Below are 24,304 nucleotides of genomic sequence, written 5' to 3' on the forward strand. Positions count from 1 at the left end.
TATTAATATTAATATTATCAAGGAATTCTACCCTACATGAAGAGATTAACTAATATATTAATATTAATATTATCAAGGAATTCTACCCTACTTGAAGAGATTAACTAATCTACCAGAGACAAATTTGCTAAATCTGTTTGGTTGGATGGTAGCCATTAATCCACTTGGACAGGTTAGATATTTAACAAGTCTTTTTGGCCTTTAATAAATAAATTAATAAAAACAATGAAATATAATTACAAAATACAAATACGAAATTTGCTGTTAATTTTAAATTTAAATATTTGAAAATAATTTTTCTTTTTAGCTCATTTTTTCTCCTATTTTTGGTTGGCTCGGGAATAGGTAATGTTTATATTTTGTAAATAAAAAATTTAAAACTTTCTTTGGACAATGAAAGCTCGAAAAACATTGTATTTTTTTAATAAGAAACTGTTTCAGGTTTGGTTCAATACGACTTATATGTCTGATATCATGTATTGCATATGTTATAGGTAAAATTATATACTAAACTACGACTTATATGTCTGATATCATGTATTGCATATGTTATAGGTAAAAAATTATATACTAAACTACGACTTATATGTCTGATATCATGTATTGCATATGTAATAGGTAAAAATATATACTAAAAACAATTGCAAATTATGAATTTGTTTAAGGTTTTGAGTTTACAATCAAATCAAATTAAATCAAATAAATCAAATTAAATCATTTTATCATGAAACCTTGTCTTTTTAAACAAAACATTATGGTTCTTTTTAATGAAAAACAGAATGAAAATCTAGGTTCGTACTTTTAGTAGCGAGGGGGGGATGTCTATACCCCACCCCCTCCTCAGAAAAAATGACTACCTAAAGTCATCCAGGAAAGTGTGAAAATGAGATGCTTAATCTGAATTTCGAAATAAAGTCTGTGCATGAAAGTGAGGCACCTGAGCCATTGATTTTCCTGCAACTCATCTTCAATCCCAACATACAAACAATCCAACCAATCCTACCAATCCTAAAAATCCTACCAATCCTACTAATCCTAACAATCCTAACAATCTTAATGATCCTAACAATCCTTACTAATTCTAACAATCCTTACTAATTCTAACAGTTCTAACAATTCTAACAATTCTAACAATTCTAACAATCCTAACAATTCTAGAAAATTCTAACAATTCTACTCCTGTTTATCTTATGGAAAACACTTAATCTCTATGGAATGTATTTACTCCTGTTTATTCCTAGGGAATGTATCTACTCCTGTTTATCTCTAGGGAACGTTATCTATTCCTTTTTATCTCCAGAGAAAGTATTTTCTCCTTTTTATCTCTAGGGAACACTATATACTCCTGCTTATCTCTAGGGAACGTGATGTACTCCTGTTTATCTCTAGGGAACGTAATATACTCCTGTTCATCACTAGGGAACGTTATTTACTCCTGTTTTTCTCTAGGGTACGTTTTCGTCTCCTGTCTATCTTTAGGGAACGTTATGTACTCCTATTATCTCTAGGGAACGTTATATTCTCCTGTTTTTCTCTAGGGTACGTTTTCTTCTCCTGTCTATCTCTAAGGAACGTTATGTACTCCTATTTATCTCTAGGGAACGTTATATTTTCCTGTTTTTCTCTAGGGTACGTTTTCTTCTCCTGCCTATCTCTAGGGAACGTTATGTACTCCTATTTATCTCTAGGGAACGTTATATTCTCCTGTTTTTCTCTAGGGTACGTTTTCTTCTCCTGCCTATCTCTAGGGAACGTTATGTACTCCTATTTATCTCTAGGGAACGTTATGTACTCCTATTTATCTTTAGGGAACGTTATGTACTCGTGCTTGTCTTTATTTCCTCATGATCCTGATGAAGATGTGGAGACTAGAGGTAGATACCGATATATTGCTATGTTCCTGGCTAGACTACTGGTTGGGATTAGGTAGATATATATCCTGCAATTTTATTTTCTCTTCAAACTAATCTTTGTAAGCTGTTTTTTTTTAAAAAGTTCATTTAAAATTGAGATTTATTCAAAGCTCAAAAATGAATTAGTCTCAAGAAAAGACGCCGATTTGTTGACTGATAAAAAAATCTACAAAAATATAGAATATCCTATAGGTTCAAGTTATATTTTTAGCGTTTGTCTATTATTTATTTATCAATCGCTCAAATCAAAATGATTATCTTTAACGCACTGTTTAGATAACACGCAAACTTGAATTGTATAATTCTATGCCCGGCCTAAATCAGTCTTTTTCTCCTACAGCGTTAATGCAAAATTCACTTTACAGCTAAAACTCGTAATCAAACATTATCAATTTTGAGATAGAATAAGAGAAATAGCTGCATCATCGTAGCTCCGCCAAAGGTTTAAAGAATGTAAATCAGACATTAGACTCTATAAAGCAGGCGCACTAGAAACTACATCTACTTACAATCTCTTCAGTCAATGATTCCAACATTTAAAAATTTTGGCTTGTCTATCTTTTTGCTTGTTTGCTTGCATTTAATGAACGTCAAAACATCTGAAGCGATCAGCGATTGTGGCAATTCAGATGACCTGAAGGGATAGTTTTTATCTAGTCTAAATTGTAAAATTGTGCCTGGAAAAAATGCCGATTTCACAATATTCACTTCTGATAATTATTTCAGTTCTGCAAATCAAGCTCCTATCAGATCCTACGTAGCTAGTGCTACCTGGAAACATGAACGAAATATGCATATCTCCATCCTCAGGTTAGAACACCAGAGAGAAGGAAAAGTTAGATGTATTAGGTTCTAAACCGTAAACTTGGTTGATGCAACTTTTCTAAATTTTTAAAATGTATATTTTTGAAAAGTTCAGTTCTGGTTTGGAAGCGTTTAATGTCTACAAAAGTCTCCCAAAATGAATTAATAAGTGCCATATTTTTTTACATTGTTACATTACTTGGCACAGAAGCTGTCATATTAAAAAAATTTTATAATATATTTTTGTTTACACAAATAGGTTCAAATATTCTTTAAATATTGTTGGTTTTTATTAGATTTCTTTATTTTGCATTTTTAGTTTGTTCCAGGCTCTCGGATTTATGATAGGTAAAATTCATATTTATTTTGGGTTGATCGTTGGTCATTGGAAAATATAATTATTTTATCAATTCTTCTTTAAAGAGAGTGTTCGCAAAAATTGATAAAGTTATCCTTGTTTCTGTGACTAAGAAATTTTTAGAAATCCAGGTTTTTGATGTTTTTCAAGAACGAGCAAGATCATTTTTTTCTTCTTTCAAATTTCTTAACGGAAGCTCAGAACAGTGACAATACTTATTTAAAAAATATTTATGCAAAACCTCAATTAAAGGATTGATTTAGATTAAGTTGACATTCTCCAACGAGGTTGTAGTGTATAGAGTAATGATGATACATTACTAATTGTACAGAACCCGTTCTCTCTTTAAAAATGTATGAACATTGGTCGTACTTTGGAGGACGATAGTTTAGCCGCCAGATGTCTCACGCTAAATTCTTATCTGATAGATAATTCATACGACCAAAGTACGACCAAAATTAAGAGACGTCATGTGGTCGACCAATGTAATGGTAGAGGCCATGTACTCCACTTTCAAAGGTGAATCTGAATTTTACAGAACTCGGAGGTGATTTCTGAAAATATCTATTTTCATTTAAGCAGAAAAAGGTTTTCAATCAAAAAACTTAATAAAACTGGAGACATAATTTCAACTTTTCCTTTAAATGGAGAGGGATGTATGGTTCACATTGGTACCCTTAAACCTCTGTTTGAAGACGAAGGTACGAGATAATTTTTTGTTTGAAAGTAGATTAATTTAATCGTGATTTCTCTGGAAAGTGACTTGAGGAGTTTGCTAACGAAACAATGGAGGAAGTTATCAGAATTCAGCATTGTTTCATAGCTTTTTACCAAAAGGACTTCTAAAGCATTTTTTTTCAAAAAATGCCGATTGCATATCCGGCTAGGAGAATTTGTTTTCCATTTGACTATTGCAATCCACTGCTCTTTTATAGTGTGCAGGATTACATTTTCACAGGAAAACATACTATTGCAGTTTTTTACAGAGCAATATTTCATGGTTAATAAAATATTCTGAGAAAAATGAGTAAATTTAAGTTATAAAACCTCCCCATACTCTTGTACTCTGAAAGTGTACTGCATATTTGCTAGTTGTACTGTATGTAGGCCAAAATCTCTTAATATCCTTTATCAGTAAACTGTCCTAAGTGTACACTCAGGCTAAAATACACGGACAGGTAGCTAAGTTCCAGCCCCTGGCATTCTCTTTAAATTGGTTCTGCACAACAAAGTTCTGTCTCAGCCTCTCAGGGCAAAATATGATTCAAGAGCTTTGAAAAAAGACAGACCTCATTTGGGAAATCCTTGTATATTATGAGACGAAAAGCTGTCACTTAACTTTACCTTACCTAATCCAACATAATGTAATTAATTATTTATTAATAATTGCAAATATGTATACTTTGTTATCAAAATTTCATCTTACCAAAATGTCATTACCAAAATATCACTTTTGTGAACTTACCAAATTGTCATTACACAAATTGTTATTACCAAATTGTCATTACCAAATTGTCATTACCAAATTGTCATCACCAAATTGTCATTGCCAAATTGTCATTACACAATTGTCATATCTAAATAGATATTACCTAATTGTCATTACCAAACTGTCATTACCAAATTGTCATTACCAAACTGCCGTTTCCATATTGTCATTACCAAACTGTCATTACCAAATTGACATTACCAAATTGTCATTACCAAATTGACATTACCAAAAAATCCGTCCATCTGTCATTGCCTTGAGGATATATGCAATAGAGATAAAATATGCCTGAATTTAACACATTTCCAGTCTTTCTGACAGTTGAACCGGGGAGGGGGGAAGGCATGATATTTGAAAGAAAATATCCAAAAAAAGAAAAATCAAAGTTGGGGTGTTTAATGTTGGAATTTGCCTTAAGCCCAGTTTGTTTGCCAAAGTTAGAAATGAATAATGAATAATGATAGAAGAGAATATGATACTATTCAGTTTTTTAAATAAAATTCTTTATTGTTAAAAAAAAAATTCCAAATGGAAAAATGTCGTCATGATGTTGCTCAGATATAGGTTTAAAAGGTGCTGTTGTAAATCGAACATGCAACTTTTAAATTTGAGAAGTGTTATCACTTTAATTCCTATATTTGCATATTTCAGGGCCCGCTATACAGTCCGCCCTTGTACCTGTAGGATGCTCTCATGATTACCCTACTGGAGAAATACAGTTTGATATGTACACTATATCCGGCTGGTTGAGTGCTGGTGTTGGAATCATTAGGAACCATTTTATGCAGAAATCAGTCCAGGAAATTGTAATATTTCAGATGTTTGAGGGATAGCTTAATGTTTGAAATAAGGTCAATCTTAATTTTATAAAATTAGGAAACCACATCCTAATAAGTTTTAGGTATTCTTGTTAATTCACTCTCTTACCGCCTTTTCACGAACATTTACATATGGGCAATAATAGCTTCTAAAGTATAGCATGTTGTAGAAAAGTTTTGAACAACTATTTTGAAGTTATTTAAACCTCTCAGATATTTAAAGACCATTTAAAAAAAAAAATTAAATCATTTTCACGAATCTTGAGAATCAGTATTAAAATTGCCAACATATGATTCCCACAACAGCGGGATATTAAGTTACTTCATGGCCCCTTTCCACAACTAAGTAAAATATCATAACTCTCCGCGAAGTTTTTGTGAACAAAATTCTGGCATTTTTATCTCTAAAGACGATAAACTACTTATTCGGGAACTTGAACACTTTATTGAATCACAAGATATCTCAATTTTGCAATTTTGCAATTTTGCCTACAAAACATCCCTTTCTACCATAGGCAAAATTGGTGTCGGAAACCCTTGGTTAAGTAAAAATCCTGCAACTTTCCCCTAAAATAGTTGTCAATGATTAATTTTAAACCAAATAAAAAAATATTATTAAAATGATTTCTTAAACAGTTTTATTCTGTTTCTGCCTGGAATATTTTCGGAGCACTATATATCTAAAATAGAAGCAGAGAGGATTAAAACAAACGATAATGAGAAAATAGAACTGGGAAGGTAATAATTCATTTTTTTAATTACAGTGGTCGGCGTTTATATCAATTCAATGAAGACGACATTGTTATATAAATTTTGATTTTTAATAAACTTTTTTCAAATTACAATTGTCCAGATAATGTGTTTCCAAGCTGTTTGGAATCTTGTTAGAAATAAAAATTTTGTAATCGAAAGTCGCCTTCATTGTTTTGATAAATACGACGACGACTATACCTCGTCCAAAAGATTGAGCTGTGCATTGTTTGTTTTTTGTTCGTTATAAACATTCAGGGTATTATTTTACTTTTAAAGGCCCCCATTTTTTGCCTCTATCAAAGGGAATAAAAGCAATAATAATAAAAACCAAACTGCAAGAGCACACAATCTCAAAATATGATCCATCTCAAACTCTTTAAGAGCCTCCTAACAGTAATATAGACGATGCTCAATTCTACCTTTTTTTCCAGACCAGACCTGTTTGCTGTTACCTCCTGTGCTGTTTCATTCTTTGTATTTCTTTTCAATTTTATCCTTCTGGAAACCATTGGAACCCCGCTCTGCATGGACCAGCTGGGCTGGGACGAAGGAAAAAGGAAAGCACAATTCAATTAGTTTAATTTTTCATCAACAGATGTCTCTAGAGACATGTTTTTTTATAGATTTAGATGAGTTTCTTGAATTTTTGCTTGTGAAGTATCACAAACCTTGGAATCCTGATGTCAGTGGGAGCTGTTATATCAATGTTTGCATACGCTTCTGTTGCGCCACTTACAAGGCTTATGGATGAAAGATTGGTAAGTTAAAAACAAAAACACGTGTACACATTGTACGCGGTTGCTATCATAGGATAAAAAATCAATAACATTTTTAAAATTATTATTGATCTTTCGCTTTTTTTCGTTATACGGTGGTAGGCGATAATATATAATGAAGACGACATTTTATTTAAGTTTTAATTGTTAACACGATTTTTTCGAATTACAAGTTTACAAGTAATTAAAGAAAAGATTTTTTTAATTTACATAAATCAAACTTGAAATCAAAAGTCGTCTTAATTATATTGATATAATCGCCTACCAACGTATAAAGTCTCATATACTGAGTACTGCATGAGTTGAAAAAAAAAATCGAAAAACTAAAATTATCATTAAAATTTTAAGAAGATTTTTTAAGTTTAATGAAAAGATAAACATTTTAGGTTTACATTGGTCTTGGTTTGATCCCTATGCTGTTAGGGCGGATTGTAATGCTACCGATGGGTAAAGATTTTCCTCCTCTAAAACCAGATGTAAGGTTCAGAAAATTTTCTATTTTCTTCATTCTATATTCTATTCAATTTTCAAATCAATTAATACATGTCATAGAATCTATCAGTTTCCAATTTTGATCTGAGAAACTTAGACTTAAACCGACTACAATCCATTTTTTGTCTTCAGTTCACATAGACTTAGACTTAATCCGACTACAATCCATTTTTTTGTCTTCAGTTCACATAGACTTTGACTTAAACCGACTACAGTCCATTTTTTTGTCTTCAGTTTACATAGACTTTGACTTAAATCGACTACAATCCATTTTTTGTCTTCAGTACACAGAGAAACTTTAACTTAAACCGACTATAGTTCATTTTTTAGTCTTCAGTACACAGAGAAACTTTAATTTAAACCGACTACAATTATTTTTTAAGTCTTCAGTACACAGAGAAACTTTAACTTAAACCGAATACAATTATTTTTTATTCTTCAGTACACAGAGAAACTTTAACTTAAACCGACTACAATTATTTTTTATTCTTCAGTACACAAAAAAACTTAGACTTAAACCGACTATAATTATTTTTTAGTCTTCAGTACACAGAGAAACTTTAACTTAAACCGACTACAATTATTTTTTATTCTTCAGTACACAGAGAAACTTTAACTTAACCGACTACAATGATTTTTTCAAGAGAACAATTTTTGTAAGCTAAGTCATTTACTTTTGAATCCAGTGATCATGCAGTGATCTAGATTATTTGGTATGTGAGGGATTTAATTAATTCCGCTTGGATAACCTGGGAGCAGGACCCATGGCAGGGTCAAACTTTAATGGATCAATCAAATTATACTTTAATAATTTAATAAATTTGAGCCATGTCTCAAATCTGCCAAAAACCGTTTTCAATTGAGCTCCGGCTTAAATCTTGAAACATTGAATACAATTTTAAGTTAAACCAACCGTATTTGAGCAGCGTCTCAAATTAAGCCGCGGCTCAAATTCTTTAAACGCGGCCTCTGAAATTTTAAAGTTTCCACAGTGGATATAAAAAGAGGCTAATCATAGGCATAGGCACGATTTACATATCTTTTCTTGAGTGTGTATCCGAACCTCCCAGAGGAAGGGTGTCAGCAGAGCTTTCTAAGCCTGTTGAGAGAAAGGGCGCTATGTGCGTTGTACTTGTATAGAAGTCTAGATAGCAAGGACACTTCTCTCCACAACTGAGTGGAAAGCGTGACTAATCCCGAACAAGATATAGTAATAAATATGAATACAGAAGGAATACAGAAACTCAAAAATTCAGGGATGAAGTACACGCCGGTACAGGTTTTAAGGGGGAACAGAGCCAATTCAATAGACTTTAAATCAAATACCATAAACTGGTTTTTCACCCTCCTCACAATGGAAACTGGATTACTCATGGCAGACCTCTGACAATGATAGGCAAAGGACACACTCCCCGTGTTTTAAAGCGATGGGACAGCATGCTTAGCGGGTTATTTTTCTTTAAAAAATCTGTCCACGTGGGAATACACGTTAAAAGTGAGGACTATGGTATATCTCATACCTGTTACCCTTACACCCCCATCCTCATCCGCCTACCTCCTAAATTCCAACCTTATCCTACTTCACGAGCAGATATAGCGGAACTCAGAAACTGCTTTGCTGTGGAATCTTAATCAAAACTTTCTGAGAGAGATCATCATTGGTTTCATTGGGTGTTCCTTTCCTAGGGGGTACATCTAAATCACCTTGAACCTAGCCGAATGCAGTTAAGGCTAGGAGGTCTTTTAATTTCTTTCTAAATTACTGCAAGACACTGATACATGTAATGCAGCTGACAAAGAGAAGTTCTCATTACAACAATGTCAGCAATAAACCTGCATAGATGGCCGATATCAAAAACAACTGGAATAAATATAGAAACTCAAGAGCTGATATTGAAATACTACAAATTGCCTGATGAGCTCTCGAAACTGCATATTAACCCTCCTGGGGGGGCGGGGGTATGCAGCTAATTGAATGAGCAAAACAGGACAGCCAGGAAACAAGAAGATTATCTGCATTCTTGCATTCTGCATTAAATACATGTATTAAATAATTTGTTTCATAAAAAAATTAAAAATAAATAAATTGATAAAGTAAAAAACATATCTTTTCTTGATAGAATAGAGTATATCACGTAAAACTAACAACATTAAAGCCTATCCAGTCTATAACGGAATATTTTCAGTCATATTTTGATCTCTCGTCCAAAATAAGCGGATGGGACTTTACATACTAAAAACATACTAAAAATTTAGAACGCATAGCTCAAGAAAAGTATAAAGTAGTTAATACGAGAAATCTACATTTAATCGGTAAAAATGGGTTTCAAAGTTAAAAAGATCACTGACTTTTACCAGGACATCCAGTTTACCGTAGTGGGACACTAGTCTGTGCCTCTGTTTACCTATCTGTACTGGACGACGACATTTATTCGTTTTTTGAGATGTGTAATTTTTATAGGAAGGAGGAGAAGGAGGGGATGGGGATGGGGATGGACTACATCTCTACTATCAAATGTTTACACGAACTCAGGACTCATGTCAAGACGAATCAGGGACGGGGGGTTGTGATCTAGGTCTGTAAAAACAATTTTACATTTCTTTTTCAATCCAATCTTGAATTATTTTTACTTTGTGTATATGTACTTTTTATACAACTTATTTATTTAAAAAAGATTTTTTCTTTTCATTTCTTAGAATTGAAAACTCTAGTTTTTGCATCAGAAATACGAAGGTGAACTATGGCAAATAATGTCCACCATTTGTATTTCCAAACCAAACCCAACCAAGTTGCTGAATCCCGCAAGTATAGTTTGAGTGAAATATTTTTTACATGTTAAGAATGGTGTAAAACTACCCCTGCCATAACAGAAGTCCAGTTCTATTTGGGGTACATAATCTCAGCCATTAGTTTCCCGTACTGCATGGCAATTTGTCAAGCACTTTTTAGTAAGGTACACCTTCATCAAATATATCAATGATTTTAAATTTTGAAAAAGATATTATCATTATCTAATTTTTTGTGATTTTTTTCTCTCTATAAAAGTCTGGTCTATAAAATATTTTTATTAATTTAAATTTTATATTGAACTCGGATTGTATATTGAGTCGTCTATGGAATCAAGAAATATTTAGTATTTAAAAGTATTCTTTAAAAAGTTTTGACAGACATTTTAGTTAGTTCATCAATTTGAAAAATCATTACTCAAATTGTGTTATTTGATTCTGATAAAACTTTCAACATTTTCCATAAAAACAATTTTTTAACCCTAGCTGATTGGGCCCCGACCACAGGGCGTCTGGATGGGTCTTTTTACATCAGTTGGAAGCTTAGGTAAAGGTTTTACAGGGTGAAGGAGAAAAATTTTTACAAACCTAAACCAGAAAAAATACAGGGTGAAAAATTAAAAGAATGCAAGTTGGAAAATAAGAAAAAAACAGGTTAAAATATAAGAAAAATAAAGGTTGGAAAATAAGAAAAATACAGATTGAAATATAAGAAAAATAAAGGTTGGAAAATGAGAAAAATACAGGTTGAAATATAAGAAAAATAAAGGTTGAAAAATAAGAAAAATACAGGTTAAGTAATAAGAAAAATACGGGCTGGGAAATAAGAAAAATACGGCTTGGAAAATAAGGAAAATACAGATTGGGAAAAAAAGAAAAATACGGGTTGGGAAAAAAAGAGAAATACATGTTAGTAAATAAAATAAATGCAGGTTGAAATATAATAAAAATACAGGTTGAAAAATTGGAAAATACAGGTTGGAAAATAGGAAAATACAGGTTGGAAAATAAGGAAAATGCTGGTAGAAAATAATACAAATACACTTTGAAAAATACAGACTGAAAAAAAGAAAAAATACAGGTCAAAGACAAAGTAGAAATGACAGAAAAAAGCACCAAGTAAGGAATAAACAATACTTTACAAGTGTTAATTTCGCCTTTCTTTATTAAACATAAAAAATCAATCTTCAATTGTTATAATACTTGTAATAATACTTATGTAATATGAATAAAACATTTTACATTTGCGTCTAGAGGCGGATTCAGAGGGGGGGGGGGCTATTGGGACTGAGACCCCCCCTCTCATTGGACCAATGAAATCTATAGGTTTAAGGTAGTTTTTTAGGTCCTAACTGCCGCCCCCTGGACAAAATCCTAGATAAGCCCCTGTTTGCGTAAATAAACCTCCATATATCCAGTGTAACATTTATTTATTTCTTTTTAAAGTATCATTTGTATTTAGCACGAATCTGCGGTCCAATATTCGTCTCAAAGATTTATCAAAGCTACGGGACTTACTGGACTTTTGGACTTTGCATTCTTTCTTTAGGTATGATATACAGTTATCAAAAATTTTCATTAAAGGGACTGTAAACTGTAGACTAGACTATAGACTGTAGACTGTAGACTGTGGACTGTAGACTGTAGACTGTAGTCTGTAGACTGTAGACTGTAGACTGTGGACTGTAGACTAGACTGTAGACCGTAGACTGTAGACTGTGGACTGTAGACTGTAGACTGTAGACTGTAGACTGATTCATGCCCTTTAAAACTGTAACTGAGCAACAATAAAGGAAATATCGTCACGAATTTATCTACAGATGGCGTATATATCAATACAATGAAGACGACTCTCGAGTTCAATTTGAATTGTAATTAAGCTTATTAACAGTTTCTCTTGGTTTACTTTTAAACTTTTAATTTAAAAAAAGATTGTTAGAAAAAACTTGAAAAGAAAAGTCGTCTTCATTGTATTGATATAAAGGACGACCACAGTATAAAAGTGCTAATTCTGAACATTATTGTTTTCATTTTTACTGTTTATTTCTAGTAATATCCCTGGTAGTTAGTGGGTTGACCTACAAGCGATTAATCCCAATAGAAGATCGTTTACTCCCTAGAATAGAGATCACTGACGATCAAGATCAAGGAACTGGCGACACTGATGAGGGAAATTATACAAGTTTTTAATAAAAAATTAACGGATTTTTTTATAATGTATCAATAAACTATAAATAGAATCATTCCAAGAATTTTTAATATACCCCACTGACACAAATAAACAAACAAAAGAATAAGTATGATTACCGCATTTGATAATCAAAATGAGTTTTTGTTAAATAATCTTATCAAAATAAGATTTCATTCCCAGTCGAGGCCAGATATTATCAAAGCATGATAAAATAGAGAATAACATTTTGAGCTAAATATAGTTAGTTTGTAGATAGATATATAGAATATAGATAGACATAGTTACATTATAGTTAGTTTGTAGATAGATATATAGAATATAGATAAACATAGTTACATTATAGTTACATTGTAGATATATATAGTTAGTTTGTAGATAGATATATAGAATATAGATAGACATAGTTACATTATAGTTACATTGTATATATATAGTTAGTTTGTAGATAGATATATAGAATATAGATAGACATAGTTACATTATAGTTACATTGTATATATATATATATATATATAGTTAGTTTGTAGATATATAGTTAGTTTGTAGATAGATATATAGAATATAGATAAACATAGTTACATTATAGTTACATTGCATATATATATATATAGATTATAAATGGAAATTTTGAGAACTATATTATGGTAAGTTTGTGATAAGCTATAGAAATATTATAGGTTAGAAGTTAGAGATTTTGAGATCCTTGATTGGTTAGTTGTTTAGGATATATGTTATAAACAATAGATATTTTTCACTTCATGCTTAGATTGTAGATAGATGAAAAGATAGAACTTATGAGCTTGCTTTCTCTTATTATTTAAAGTTAGTTAGGTAGTAAGATGGTTAGTTTAGCAAGAATGGTTGAGTTTAGAGTAGAATACCTGAAACCAGTTTTCAGGCAGTAGTTTAGGCATATACAAGCAATACGGACAACACTGGGTATATGTTTAGACATAACCTTAGATATAACCATACTTCCACTCACTTACCTAAACACTCATCAGTATATCTTTAGTGTTTAAAGTCAAATATAGACCCATTCTAAAGTTTGGTTTCAGTTAACTGGATTTTATATCAGGCATTCTAATCCAGTATTGCTGACAGCTATTTTAAATCAGTTCCGGTGTTAGCTATTTCTAACCTAAATAGCTCTCGAATAAGCTATTCTAAACCTAATTATAGTTCCGGTGCCAGCTATCTTTAACCTGATCAGCTCTCATTTCAGTTATTCAACCTTAATCAACTCTACTGTTAGCTAGTCTAAACCAAATAAGCTCCGGTGGCAGCTATTCTAAACCTGATCAGCTCTCGTTTCAGTTATTCAACCTTAATCAACTCTACTGTAAGCTAGTTTAAACCTAATCAGCTCCGGTGTCAGCTATCCTAAACCTGATCAGCATTCGTTTGAACTGCTGACTAGTTAAAACCAAATCAACTCTAGTGGCAGCTATCCTGTATTTGAATAGCTCAGCGACATCTTTCTTACATTTAATCAGCTCTGGTACCTGCTATTCTAGGTTTAATCAGCTCTGGTTTCAGTGATTCTATAGATATAATTTGCCTAGATATTACCTATCAGCTATTTAGGTGAATACTTGAATCTATCAGTTAATCAGTTGTATCCCTGAACCATCAGATAATTAGCTGTATCTCTGAACCACCAGTTAGTCAGCTGTACTCTGCAGTAATCAGTTAATCCCTGTACCCAACAATTTATCAGCTGTATTTCTGAACCCATCAGTTAATCCCTGACCTCATCAATTTATCAGATCTGTATCCCTGAATTCATCAGTTAATCAGCCGTGTGAATATGTATCAACAACCATGGTATCACATGGACCCTGTCTGGAACCATTTTGACCGGGGTTTCTACTGCCTGGCATTTGTAGGTGAGTTGAAAATGAACTGTTACTGTAGTTAAGATTGACCCTTTACTTGTAAATATTTACGACAGTCATACGCCCATAAACTAGTCAATCCATTTCCAGTCATTCAATACACTTCAAAAGAGTAAGGTACGGTTTTCTAATTTTTCTAAGTTTTATGTGTTTTGACAATATTCATTTTGAAAAATTCCTTATTACATAAAAAGATTTTTTATTTTTGTTCTCTTCTTTGTTTATTTGAGTTGCTTTGTTTGTATTATTTATTTTTATTCTTTGCTTATATCTGTTATATTATAGGACGAACTCCTGATGATGCCAAAGTTTTTGGCGAAATATATTGAGAAGAAAATGATATAAATCTAGTTCTAGAGAGTAGTGTTGGGATTTGTTTAAAAACGATCTAAAGTAATAGTCTAAAAAGACAGAAATTTCCTCATTTTTTTCAGTTTTAAACTGGTCATGAGTGTTTCTCATTTTCTTCGAAACTGATCGAAGGTTTGATAATATCTTCTAATCACTCTTCTCTTGTTCAGGATATATCTTCTTATATGTTATCTGGGTAAACCGAGTCATGGCAATTCCGACTCCTTCCATCGATTTCTTTGTTTCAACACAGGTTAAAAAGTTTTATTTTAGTTAAATACATCTCCAAACAGTTTAAAGAATGAAAATATATTTCCAAACAGTTTTTGAGAATTTTAAAAGATTTTCGACAAAATTAGATACATTTCCAGCCAAGTTGAGTTTAAAAGAAGATTTGACATATGACCCCATTTTGTAAGTTTTAATTAAGATTTTTTACAGAATGAAGATGAAGATGCTCATGAAGACATTGAGGAGTCCAACTGGTGATATACATATCTTAAGATAATGATAATGATGACGATAATAAATATGAAGATGATCTTAAGATGATTATGATGATGCAGACATTGAGCTTGAACAGTCCAGCTGGTGATCCTATCAAAGAAGAAGATGACGTCCGTAATGATGAAGACATTGAGCAGTCCAACTGGTGATCCTATCACGATATATTTAACTGGATGATGATGATAATAATAATGAAGACATTAAGCAGTCCATCATGATGATGATGATGATGATAATAATAATGAAGACATTGAGCAGTCCAGCTGGTGGTCCTATCAAGATATATTTAACTAGATGGTGATGATGATGATAATAATGAAGACATTGAGCAGTCCAACTGGTGATCCTATCAAGATAGATATATAAAGATAATGATGATGACGTTGATGACGATGATGATGATGATGATTGTCTTAATGACTGAATTTATCCTATATAGATTCTTTTTAAAAAGTACGCTGATTAGTAGTTGATTTCTATTCTTTGGATCAATTATTCACTTTGAACATTCCCAGGACGTACTTGAAAATACATTGTTATGCAAACTAGCAGATAAATCTCTGACACTGTTAGGTTGCCAAGCCAGGGCCATTTGGTCTTTCGATCACGTGGATACATGGTCAGAAGGGTTGGAAAAGTGTAAAAAAAGTTGTCTTAAAATTTGAGTTATTTTTCAATTATAAGATTAAATTTTTCATCTTTTTAGAATTGATGGAACAGTTTTCAGACCCTTGTATATGAAAGTCTTTATTTTTTTCTTATACAATGTAATGTATTTTCTGTGATTTTAAAAATAAATTGTTCTTTAAATCTTTACAATCAACAAAATTATTTCCTTATATTGTTTATTTAACTTCGTTGATAACATTTGAATACTTTATTAAAATATTGTTGATTATTGGTAAATTTGTTAAAATGGGTTTCCTCTTTATAGCTTTTCTTTAAAAATATGATTTTTCAGTAACAAAATTGTTTCGTTCTACAATCCTTTATGCTTAGGTGATATTGCAAATTCGATTCACTTAATACTCGTGTTTATGGGGGTTCTCTGTGCTAGGCGTATATGGCTCAATATCCCAATTTAATCTTAAATTCTAGGCTCTAGGCCACTTCGTCCATCTCTTGCTTGTAATATTTTAGTGTTACATGTGAAACTTTGTCTAATACTATTTTGCGGAATTTCCTGTTTTTGTTTGTGAACTTTTAAAAAGAAAAAGAGAAAAAAATTATGACTTTCCTAAATTCTAACCGACCCTTTACCTTCCCAAGATATTCATGTGCTTTGTTAGCTCTAGGAAAATATATTTGGCCTCATCGATTTAGTACAATTTAACGTTTATTGAATCCACCCAAACATATATTTATGTTTTAAACATCTCTTGTTGCTGGTTCTTTGCAGGGTTTACAGCATATTAGGTAGCAGCAACATTGGCAGAATCTAAAATCAATTTGATTAATTAATAAAAATGGAAAAAGATAAAATCGATAAAATTTTATATACGATGGAGGGCGATTATATCAATATAATAAAGACGACTTTTGATTTCAAGTTCGATTTATGTTCAGCTTTATACAGCATGTATAAACAAAACATGGAAACAAAGAGAAGCTGTAAATTAAATAAGCTTCTCTTTAATTACTGGTCAACTTGTAATTCGAAAAAAGCTTGCTAACAAGTAAAACTTAAATAAAAAAGTCGTCTTCATTATATTGATATTATCGCCTTGCAGAATCTATAATTTAAGGATTAATTCAATTAGAACAATCTCCGAATTGAATAAGAATTTAAATGAAATTATGAATTAAAGATGAGAATTCAAACAATCGATAATGACGTCATCAAGGATTTATACGCAATTACTATAGGTATTCACTTTTTAGGATCTTAAGTTTTTTGTCAAAAGAATTGACGGAACTTTTTTTCTTCAATTTTAAATATTAAATAGTCTGGCCTTTAGAAAAATCTTTGAGATCGATAAGATTGACTTAATTTTGAAAAGTTCAAAAATGATGGAATTGCGTGTATCAGGGAGTAAGGAATAGAAGGGAGATACAACTGACGCGGTTCGCCCTACCATATGATTATACATGCTTTGCAGACGGTACTTCATTTGAATAAGGAATATTTGTCTGATGTACAATTACCGCGTATACAATAACCTATTCTGAATATTTCTTATATAAATGGAGTACCCGTCTGAAAAGCATTCATAATCATATGGTAGGGGGAACCGCGTCAGTTGTATCTCCCTTCTATTCCTTACTCCCCGGTATAGGCCCTATAAGTTATTAGTTTTTATTACACCTTGTACAGACAATGATGAGAGTAAGCAGTACAACAGTACACCAGCCAAGAATAATTATGTACACAGAAAACTTAAACACCACCTCGTCACACGTCTAAACAGATTGTACATAATCAAAAGCCTATTACCAGGGCAGAAGAGAAAATGTAAGCTCTGAATTGTCCATTCTAAGAGTTTTATATCGTCTTTATATAGTCTTTAAATCATTTATGGGTAACCCTGTACTTAAACATTTTTAATAATGTGATAAAAAATTAATTTATTAAACATTGTTGGAAAAATATTTGGTATATATATATATATTTATGTATAATTCTTACGCTTTCCATTTTTCAAAAAAAAAACCTTCCCTAATTTGCTTACTTTTTTATAAATTACTAGAAAGTTATGTGTTATATTATCTTTATTTTTAATTTGTAATAATTTCGGTCATTTTCGATGTAGGACTGAAGAGGATATAAAATATATCGAAATTAATTTCCAAACCCGAGTTTTTCTGCCTGTGAGAGTAAAACCTTTTTTTGCCAGTTTGGGAAATTTACATCTATATATAAATTTGGCTTGTCTGTTTGTTTGTTTGTTTGTTTGTTTGTATCCAATAAACGTCAAAACGGCTGAACCGATCGGGCCCAAATTTTTTGTGGGACATCTAGGGAGCCCAGGGAAGGTTTATGAATCATCAAAATTTCAAATATTTGTCTCTATCAAAATTCGATCGTCATTAAATTTTTTAAAATTTTGAAAATCCGCGAAATTTTTTGTAAAAATCCGCGAATTATTTTTGTTTAGTTTTACGATGTACACAAAGAGAACATGTTTACAACTAATTTAGAAGATGGGCGCGAAGCGCCCTCTAAGGCTAGAAAGAAGGGCGCGAAGCGCCTTGAATTTCTAGTATATATAAATATATGTATCTTCTGAAAATAAGTCTAGAACATGTTCTATTGTTTATTAAGATTGGTTACTATGGTGGTTATTGGTAAATATATGCATGAATAATAGATATTAAAAATGAATCAGCTGAAGGGAACTAAATACTCCAAAAAAATTCGGATTTTCTAATCCTTATTATATCTTTTCAAGTTACAGACCTTTTATGTTTTATTGCATGAATTCTATTACAAATAGTCTATGTTTGAAATGTCAAAGATTTACGCCATTAGGTTACAAAGATATGCATAAACAGATTAGTGATTAGTGGAGTTTGTTGCGGGTGTTCGGTTCCTTTTGATCAAAGCTAAATATGGTAGAAACATTATACTTACGTCCTGATTAGGTCGATGAGTAGCAAAATTAACTACATCATGCAATCCCAAGAGGAACTTTGTGCCAGCAATCAACCATAAAGTAGTTCCAGCCACGGCAAGTATGTCATAACTAAAAAGTAGCGTCTGTAAATTTTGTAGTTGTTTTAAGAGGAATCACTTTTTTCTTGTTGTATCTCTAATTTCAATGTTATACTTTTGATAATGCAAGACAATCAATTAAGTACTTTTTTAAAGCAAGATGAATAATAGTACCCCTCTCAAAACAGAAAATTTTTCAATTCCTCTCTGTAAAATAAAACAATACATTCGTTTATATGTTCCCTATAGCCGGCAAAACAGCTGGACAAAGACATTCGTTTATATGTTCCCTATAGCCGGCAAAACAGCTGGACAAAGACATTCGTTTATATGTTCCCTATAGCCGGCAAAACGGCTAGACCAAGACATTCGTATATATGTTCTGACTTTTTTGTGGAACTCATGGGTAAACTGGGGGTGACATTTTTTCAACATTTTCGTCCAAATTTAAATTTTGAAGAAAAAAAATTTTCTCCACGGGCCTTCGTTGTGTTGTGAACTTGTATATCTCAAGAGCAAGCATTGAACTTCATCTTATACAGACAACAGATTAATCTAATTCAGTTTTGATATTCTGTGGTAATAATACACTGCAATTATGATTTTAATTTTGGGATCAAGTTGGATCAATTGGATCAAAAGTTGTGACCTCTGAAGTTTATAAAATGCTTACAGTGTGATAAAGGAGACTCTACAGACAGTGCATCCAACCTCCTTCCAGCCCCGCCCATCATTCCCCCGGCATACATCACAACACTATATTATAATTATAATTATTATTATTATTATAATTATTATAATTATTATCATTGTTATCATTGATATCATTATTATTATTACAATTATTATCTATATCACCTGTATAATTAGTATCCGTATAAGAACTAAAGCAATAGTAATTATCCCTGCTATAACTAGATACCAGGGTAACATGGTCTCACCAGGACATCCTGTAGAAAATAGTAATTATCCCTGCTATAACTAGATGCCAGGGTAACATGGTCTCACCAGGGCATCCTGTAGAAAATAGTAATCACCCCTGCTATGATTTCACTGCAGGACATTCTGTAGAAAAGGGAATAAATATCCCAGTACCATGGAAACCAAAAAACAGTCAAATATTGTCGTCTTCCTGATTTTTATCATGAAATGGCTCTGATGATTTTGTTTATGATGTGTTTATCTATAAAAGTCTACCATGAACATTTTAAACCCATCAGGTAGCATTAATATTGATACTGACAATCTCTCACGAAAAAGATGGATGGTAATTTTGCAAATTACTTCTTAAAAAAAAAAAAACTAGAAACGAAAGAGCTTTCTAGTTCTAGGGCTACAAAAAAATTATAAGTGACTTATTCCGTTAAAATCTAAGACCATGCGACACTTTAAATTGATGCAACTTTTTAATACAGTTTGGCTCTATGTGCCCCTATCATTTTTCTTGAACACTTCCTTTAAAGACCGGAAATAAAAAAATTAAGTAAAAATAGAAAGTTACCTGAATCGTATATGGGTCGTCTTAATGGAGCAGCATATATAGATCCTACACAGCATTTGTTGTTTTAGAATCATCCTTTTTATTTATGCAATAGTAAAAAAGGGACTTAAATAACGACCTAAAACTCTTTATTTATACTAAATAAAAAAGGGACTTAAATAGCGACTTAAAAATCTTTATTTATGACAATTTAAAGGCTAATTTTGGACTTTGGTCTTTAAAATAGTAATTTCTAGTTTCGAAAGAATTGGCAAAAAAAAGGAATTGAGTCTTTGACACAAACTCTGATTATCTATAACCTATATCTGATGAATCTGATTATCCTGAGATAATTGAAACTATGAAATCTTTTGGGATTACATAGTCTAAGTTTTAAATATCAACGGTTTAAACCACCAGGTTGTAAAGACATTAGAAAATTTGAGTTTGTTGCAAAGACTCAATTCCTTCAAAGCTTTCTGAACGGTCAAAAGTTATAAAGAGTTTATTATATTTTTTTTATGAAATTGAACCGTATAAATGAAAAACAAGACAATTCTCATAAAAAAGCACACTCTTAATTAAAAACTTGCAATACAAAATTGAGAAAGATGTAGTAAAATAAATAACATAAATTCTGCTAACAGTTTTCTTAATTGTTTGAAAACAACATTCCTACTATAATCATCGTTATAGATACAAGAATAGCCATGATACAGAATACAAGGGTACACTGTTTGTATCTTCTATCTGCAGGGGTATCCGTGTATCCTAGAATTAAAAAATATTACATTTTAACCCTCCTAACCTCCTAACCACCTAACCTCCTAATCTCCAAACCTCCTAATCTCCTAATCTCCAAACCTCCTAATCTCCTAATCTCCTAACCTCCTAACCTCCTAACCTCCTAACCTCCTAACCTCCTAATCTCCTAACCTCCTAACCTCCTAATCTCCAAACCTCCTAACCTCCTAATCTCCTAATCTCCTAATCTCCTAACCTCCTAACCTCCTAATCCCCTAACATAACCTCCTAACTTCCTAACCTCCTATATTACCTATATTTACCTATTTTCATATTGCTCTCTGATCGATAGTAAGGTGTAAACTCATGACGAACCTTGCTCATTTTGATAAAACTTTACTACAATTATTACTTTAGAAAACACTATTCAGATTTATCTAAAGAACGCTGTTGCTTTATGCTACGTTTGAGTCACTGAGCAGAAGTGATCTGAACACCCGAAACTAACCCCTGCGGGGCCACACCTCCTCTTATATCCAGGAACTGTGGGTGGGACGCAAAGGTGACGTCAGGAAAGAGTTCTTAGAATTTTCTTATTGCAAGATTAGAAAGTTCTAGTGAACACAAGTATTTATGAATAATGAGAAATGAATGGGTTTCAAATATATCTTTAGAAAATTAATGATTCATTAATTCAACAAAATAATCATTTATCAATTTTCTGCATCAATGGGGGTGTATTTAATTTGTAAATTCCATGTCTCCACGAAATTGTTTAGAATATTTTGGGTTGGTCCTAGACTTCTAATCTGAGGCTTGTGCCAGAAATATTATGTTTCACAAACTGTGAACTGAATACATACAAGGTGTCCCAAGAAATATGGAATTTGAGAGACGACTTGAATATCGTCTTTGATTTCCGATAATTGAGAAATGACATGAAGTGCATCAAAATTAAGACGGAAAGTCTAATGAGCTTTCCAAAATGTGGTCTAAGATTGTTGTATCTTTAAAACTGACGGAGATATTAAACAATTGATTATTTTTGTTGATTTTTAATAAAGTGAAATCTTTAATCTATGTTACAAATTTTGATTTTGATTTTTAACACAATGCCGTATGACCTTAGATATTTGAAGCTATGAATAATATTAGACTAGATAATCTAAGTTTGAAACATCAAAAGTTTAAATCATCAGGTAACAAAGATATAGAAATTTGAAAATTTTAGTTTGTAACAAAGACTCAATTCATTTCCTAAAATCTTGGTCAATTTTGAAGGTAAGATTATTGTAGACCAAATTTTGGAAATCCCAACGCTAGTAGTTTCTGTGTTAAATGTTTTGATTGTGATACTATATCATTATATTTATGAAATAATCCCGCTTGGAACAAAGAGATATAGAAGTCGTTATTTAATTCCAATGTTTATTGGGACACATTGTATGTTGATATAAGAAATATTGATTACTGAAATCAAAAACAAAATCTGTTTTTACAAATATTTAAAGGATTGTTAGCTGTTCAAAAGATACAGGGTAAGTTAAATCCAAAATCTTAAAAAGGTTGTTAGCTGTTCAAGAGTTACAGGGTTACCCACAAAGGATGAGACTGTAAAGACGACTTAAAACTCTTTAAATATGAGGATTACAAGTTAAAAAAATCTTATCCCTGTATGTGGTTTTAAATGGCTTATTTAATGATGTGGCAAAAAAGAAAGAAGTTTATAGTTGCAGGAAGTCATGAATATAAGGAAACAGTCGGTGTAAATTCCATACAGTCGTCTCTGAAGTCTCATCCTTTATGAGCAACCCTGTAAATCCAAAATCTTAAAAAGATTGTTAGATTTTCCAGAAATACAGGGTGAGACAAAAACCAAATCTAAAAAAATGACGGACACGTTTTGTTTCGGATTTCATTAAATCCTAATTAAAAAATATAATGATAAAACTATGGATAAATTGCCATACAAAAAATGTTGTTATATTCCATAAGATTTGCCCTGAAAAGCTTGGCTAAATTTAAACATTTGCATAATGCAATTGCATAATACATCTAACATTGTTATGCTGAATATAACCTTTATTCATTGAAAGATTAAAATCTATTAAACTTGAATAAATTTAAAACTTGTTAAATGATTTGATTGTAACTGTGGATATTTTGATGAATTTTCATATTTTACGTACGTTAAATGTGGATACATTTGATACAGTGGAATGCTAACTGTTTTTGTTTTTAAGGTTTGATTGTATCTGTGGATATTTTAATGAATTATCACATTTAATGTACGATAAATGTAAATACATATGACAGTGGATTGCTAACTGTTTTTATTTTTATATTTAATTGTAACTGTGGATATCTTTATGAATTATCACATTTTAATATACGTTAAATGTGAATACATATGACATTGGAATGCTAACTGATTTAATTTTTAAGATTTGATTGTATCTGTGGATATCTTTATGAATAATCACATTTTAATGTATGTTAAATGTGGATACAATACATGTTAATAAGAAACACATTAAAATGATTATTGTATAACTGTTTCCATTTTATCAATATAGTGTCACCAAGAATTTTATAAAGTTTTCAATAATTTTAATATGATCAAAAAGAATATTAAAAAAATGACTATTAAATCCTCAGACGTAAAAAGAAAAAGAAGGAAATAAGACAGTTTCCCGAAAGACTTTTAAAATATACCCCGTTGGCACATGCGCAATTTGCACTTCATAATTTGATTTCAATCTATACTGCAGGAAAAATATTTATATAATTATATTATAAATTCAGAACAGCAACCTAATTTTTTTTTATGTTCTTCACTTTTCAGTTTAAGATATTTGAAAAGTGTCATAGCTCTGAATTCTAGGGGAGGCTAACCCCCCTCCTTCACAGGTCTAGGGGGAGGCGCTGCGCCCCCTCTGTATATGCCCTTGCCCTTTAGTTGCCCTTCGGTCCTTTGGAGGCCTAGCTGCAAGGGCGTATACATAAATACATCTAAGGGGAGGCCAAAATTTTTTGCCCCCTCCCCCTGGAGTTCCTAGGGGAGGGGGGGGGGACTAAACATTTGGCTTCTTGGAAATCAGGCATAAGCATAAGTTACATGGAAGGTACACATAGAGTCCAATTACGTCTTGCAAACTTAGTACTCTATCTCTCCTTCAAACAAAACTAACAGCAAACAATTTTTTATGTTCTTCACTCTTCAGTTTCATATTTGAAAAGTATGATAGCTCTGAGTTCTAGGGGGCGTACGCCCCCACTTTACAGGTCTGG

The 24,304-nt window shown here is 31.8% G+C and overlaps 2 protein-coding genes and 1 long non-coding RNA gene across 4 annotated transcripts; 2 read left to right on the plus strand and 1 right to left on the minus strand.

Moving 5' to 3' along the window:
* The first annotated feature begins 57 nt into the window (after positions 1-57).
* Positions 58-12,433, plus strand: LOC111711027 (major facilitator superfamily domain-containing protein 8). The gene is made up of 16 exons (XM_023485253.1): positions 58-172; positions 308-345; positions 442-494; positions 1,809-1,926; positions 2,640-2,723; positions 3,037-3,065; positions 5,216-5,336; positions 6,019-6,120; positions 6,567-6,692; positions 6,794-6,893; positions 7,298-7,387; positions 9,865-9,979; positions 10,245-10,357; positions 10,677-10,737; positions 11,653-11,739; positions 12,241-12,433. The coding sequence occupies exons 1-16, from the start codon at positions 146-148 to the stop codon at positions 12,378-12,380; spliced, it is 1,404 nt and encodes a 467-aa protein (XP_023341021.1). The 5' UTR covers positions 58-145; the 3' UTR covers positions 12,381-12,433.
* A 498-nt stretch (positions 12,434-12,931) lies between these two features.
* LOC111711028 (uncharacterized) lies at positions 12,932-15,953 on the plus strand. The gene is made up of 3 exons (XR_002767175.1): positions 12,932-14,270; positions 14,801-14,883; positions 15,072-15,953. It is a non-coding gene; the product is annotated as an uncharacterized LOC111711028 (long non-coding RNA).
* Positions 15,954-16,415: 462 nt separating this feature from the next.
* Positions 16,416-21,529, minus strand: LOC111711029 (uncharacterized). Of its 2 annotated transcripts, XM_023485254.1 has the most exons (8): positions 21,337-21,525; positions 20,945-21,040; positions 20,291-20,335; positions 19,648-19,739; positions 19,463-19,545; positions 18,709-18,820; positions 17,443-17,537; positions 16,452-16,575 (listed from the first exon to the last, which is right to left on the minus strand). In XM_023485254.1, exons 1-8 carry the CDS (start codon positions 21,395-21,397, stop codon positions 16,506-16,508), a joined length of 654 nt encoding a protein of 217 aa, XP_023341022.1. In that variant the 5' UTR covers positions 21,398-21,525; the 3' UTR covers positions 16,452-16,505. The 2 variants fall into 2 exon arrangements, with proteins under 2 accessions (XP_023341023.1, XP_023341022.1); XM_023485255.1 differs by lacking the exon at positions 17,443-17,537 and having other exon boundaries at positions 16,416-16,575; positions 21,337-21,529.
* Between the last annotated feature and the right edge of the window lie 2,775 nt (positions 21,530-24,304).

Source organism: Eurytemora carolleeae, unplaced genomic scaffold (assembly GCF_000591075.1).
Source record: "Eurytemora carolleeae unplaced genomic scaffold, Eaff_2.0 scaffold1117, whole genome shotgun sequence".
Classification (NCBI taxonomy): Eukaryota; Metazoa; Arthropoda; class Copepoda; order Calanoida; family Temoridae; genus Eurytemora; species Eurytemora carolleeae.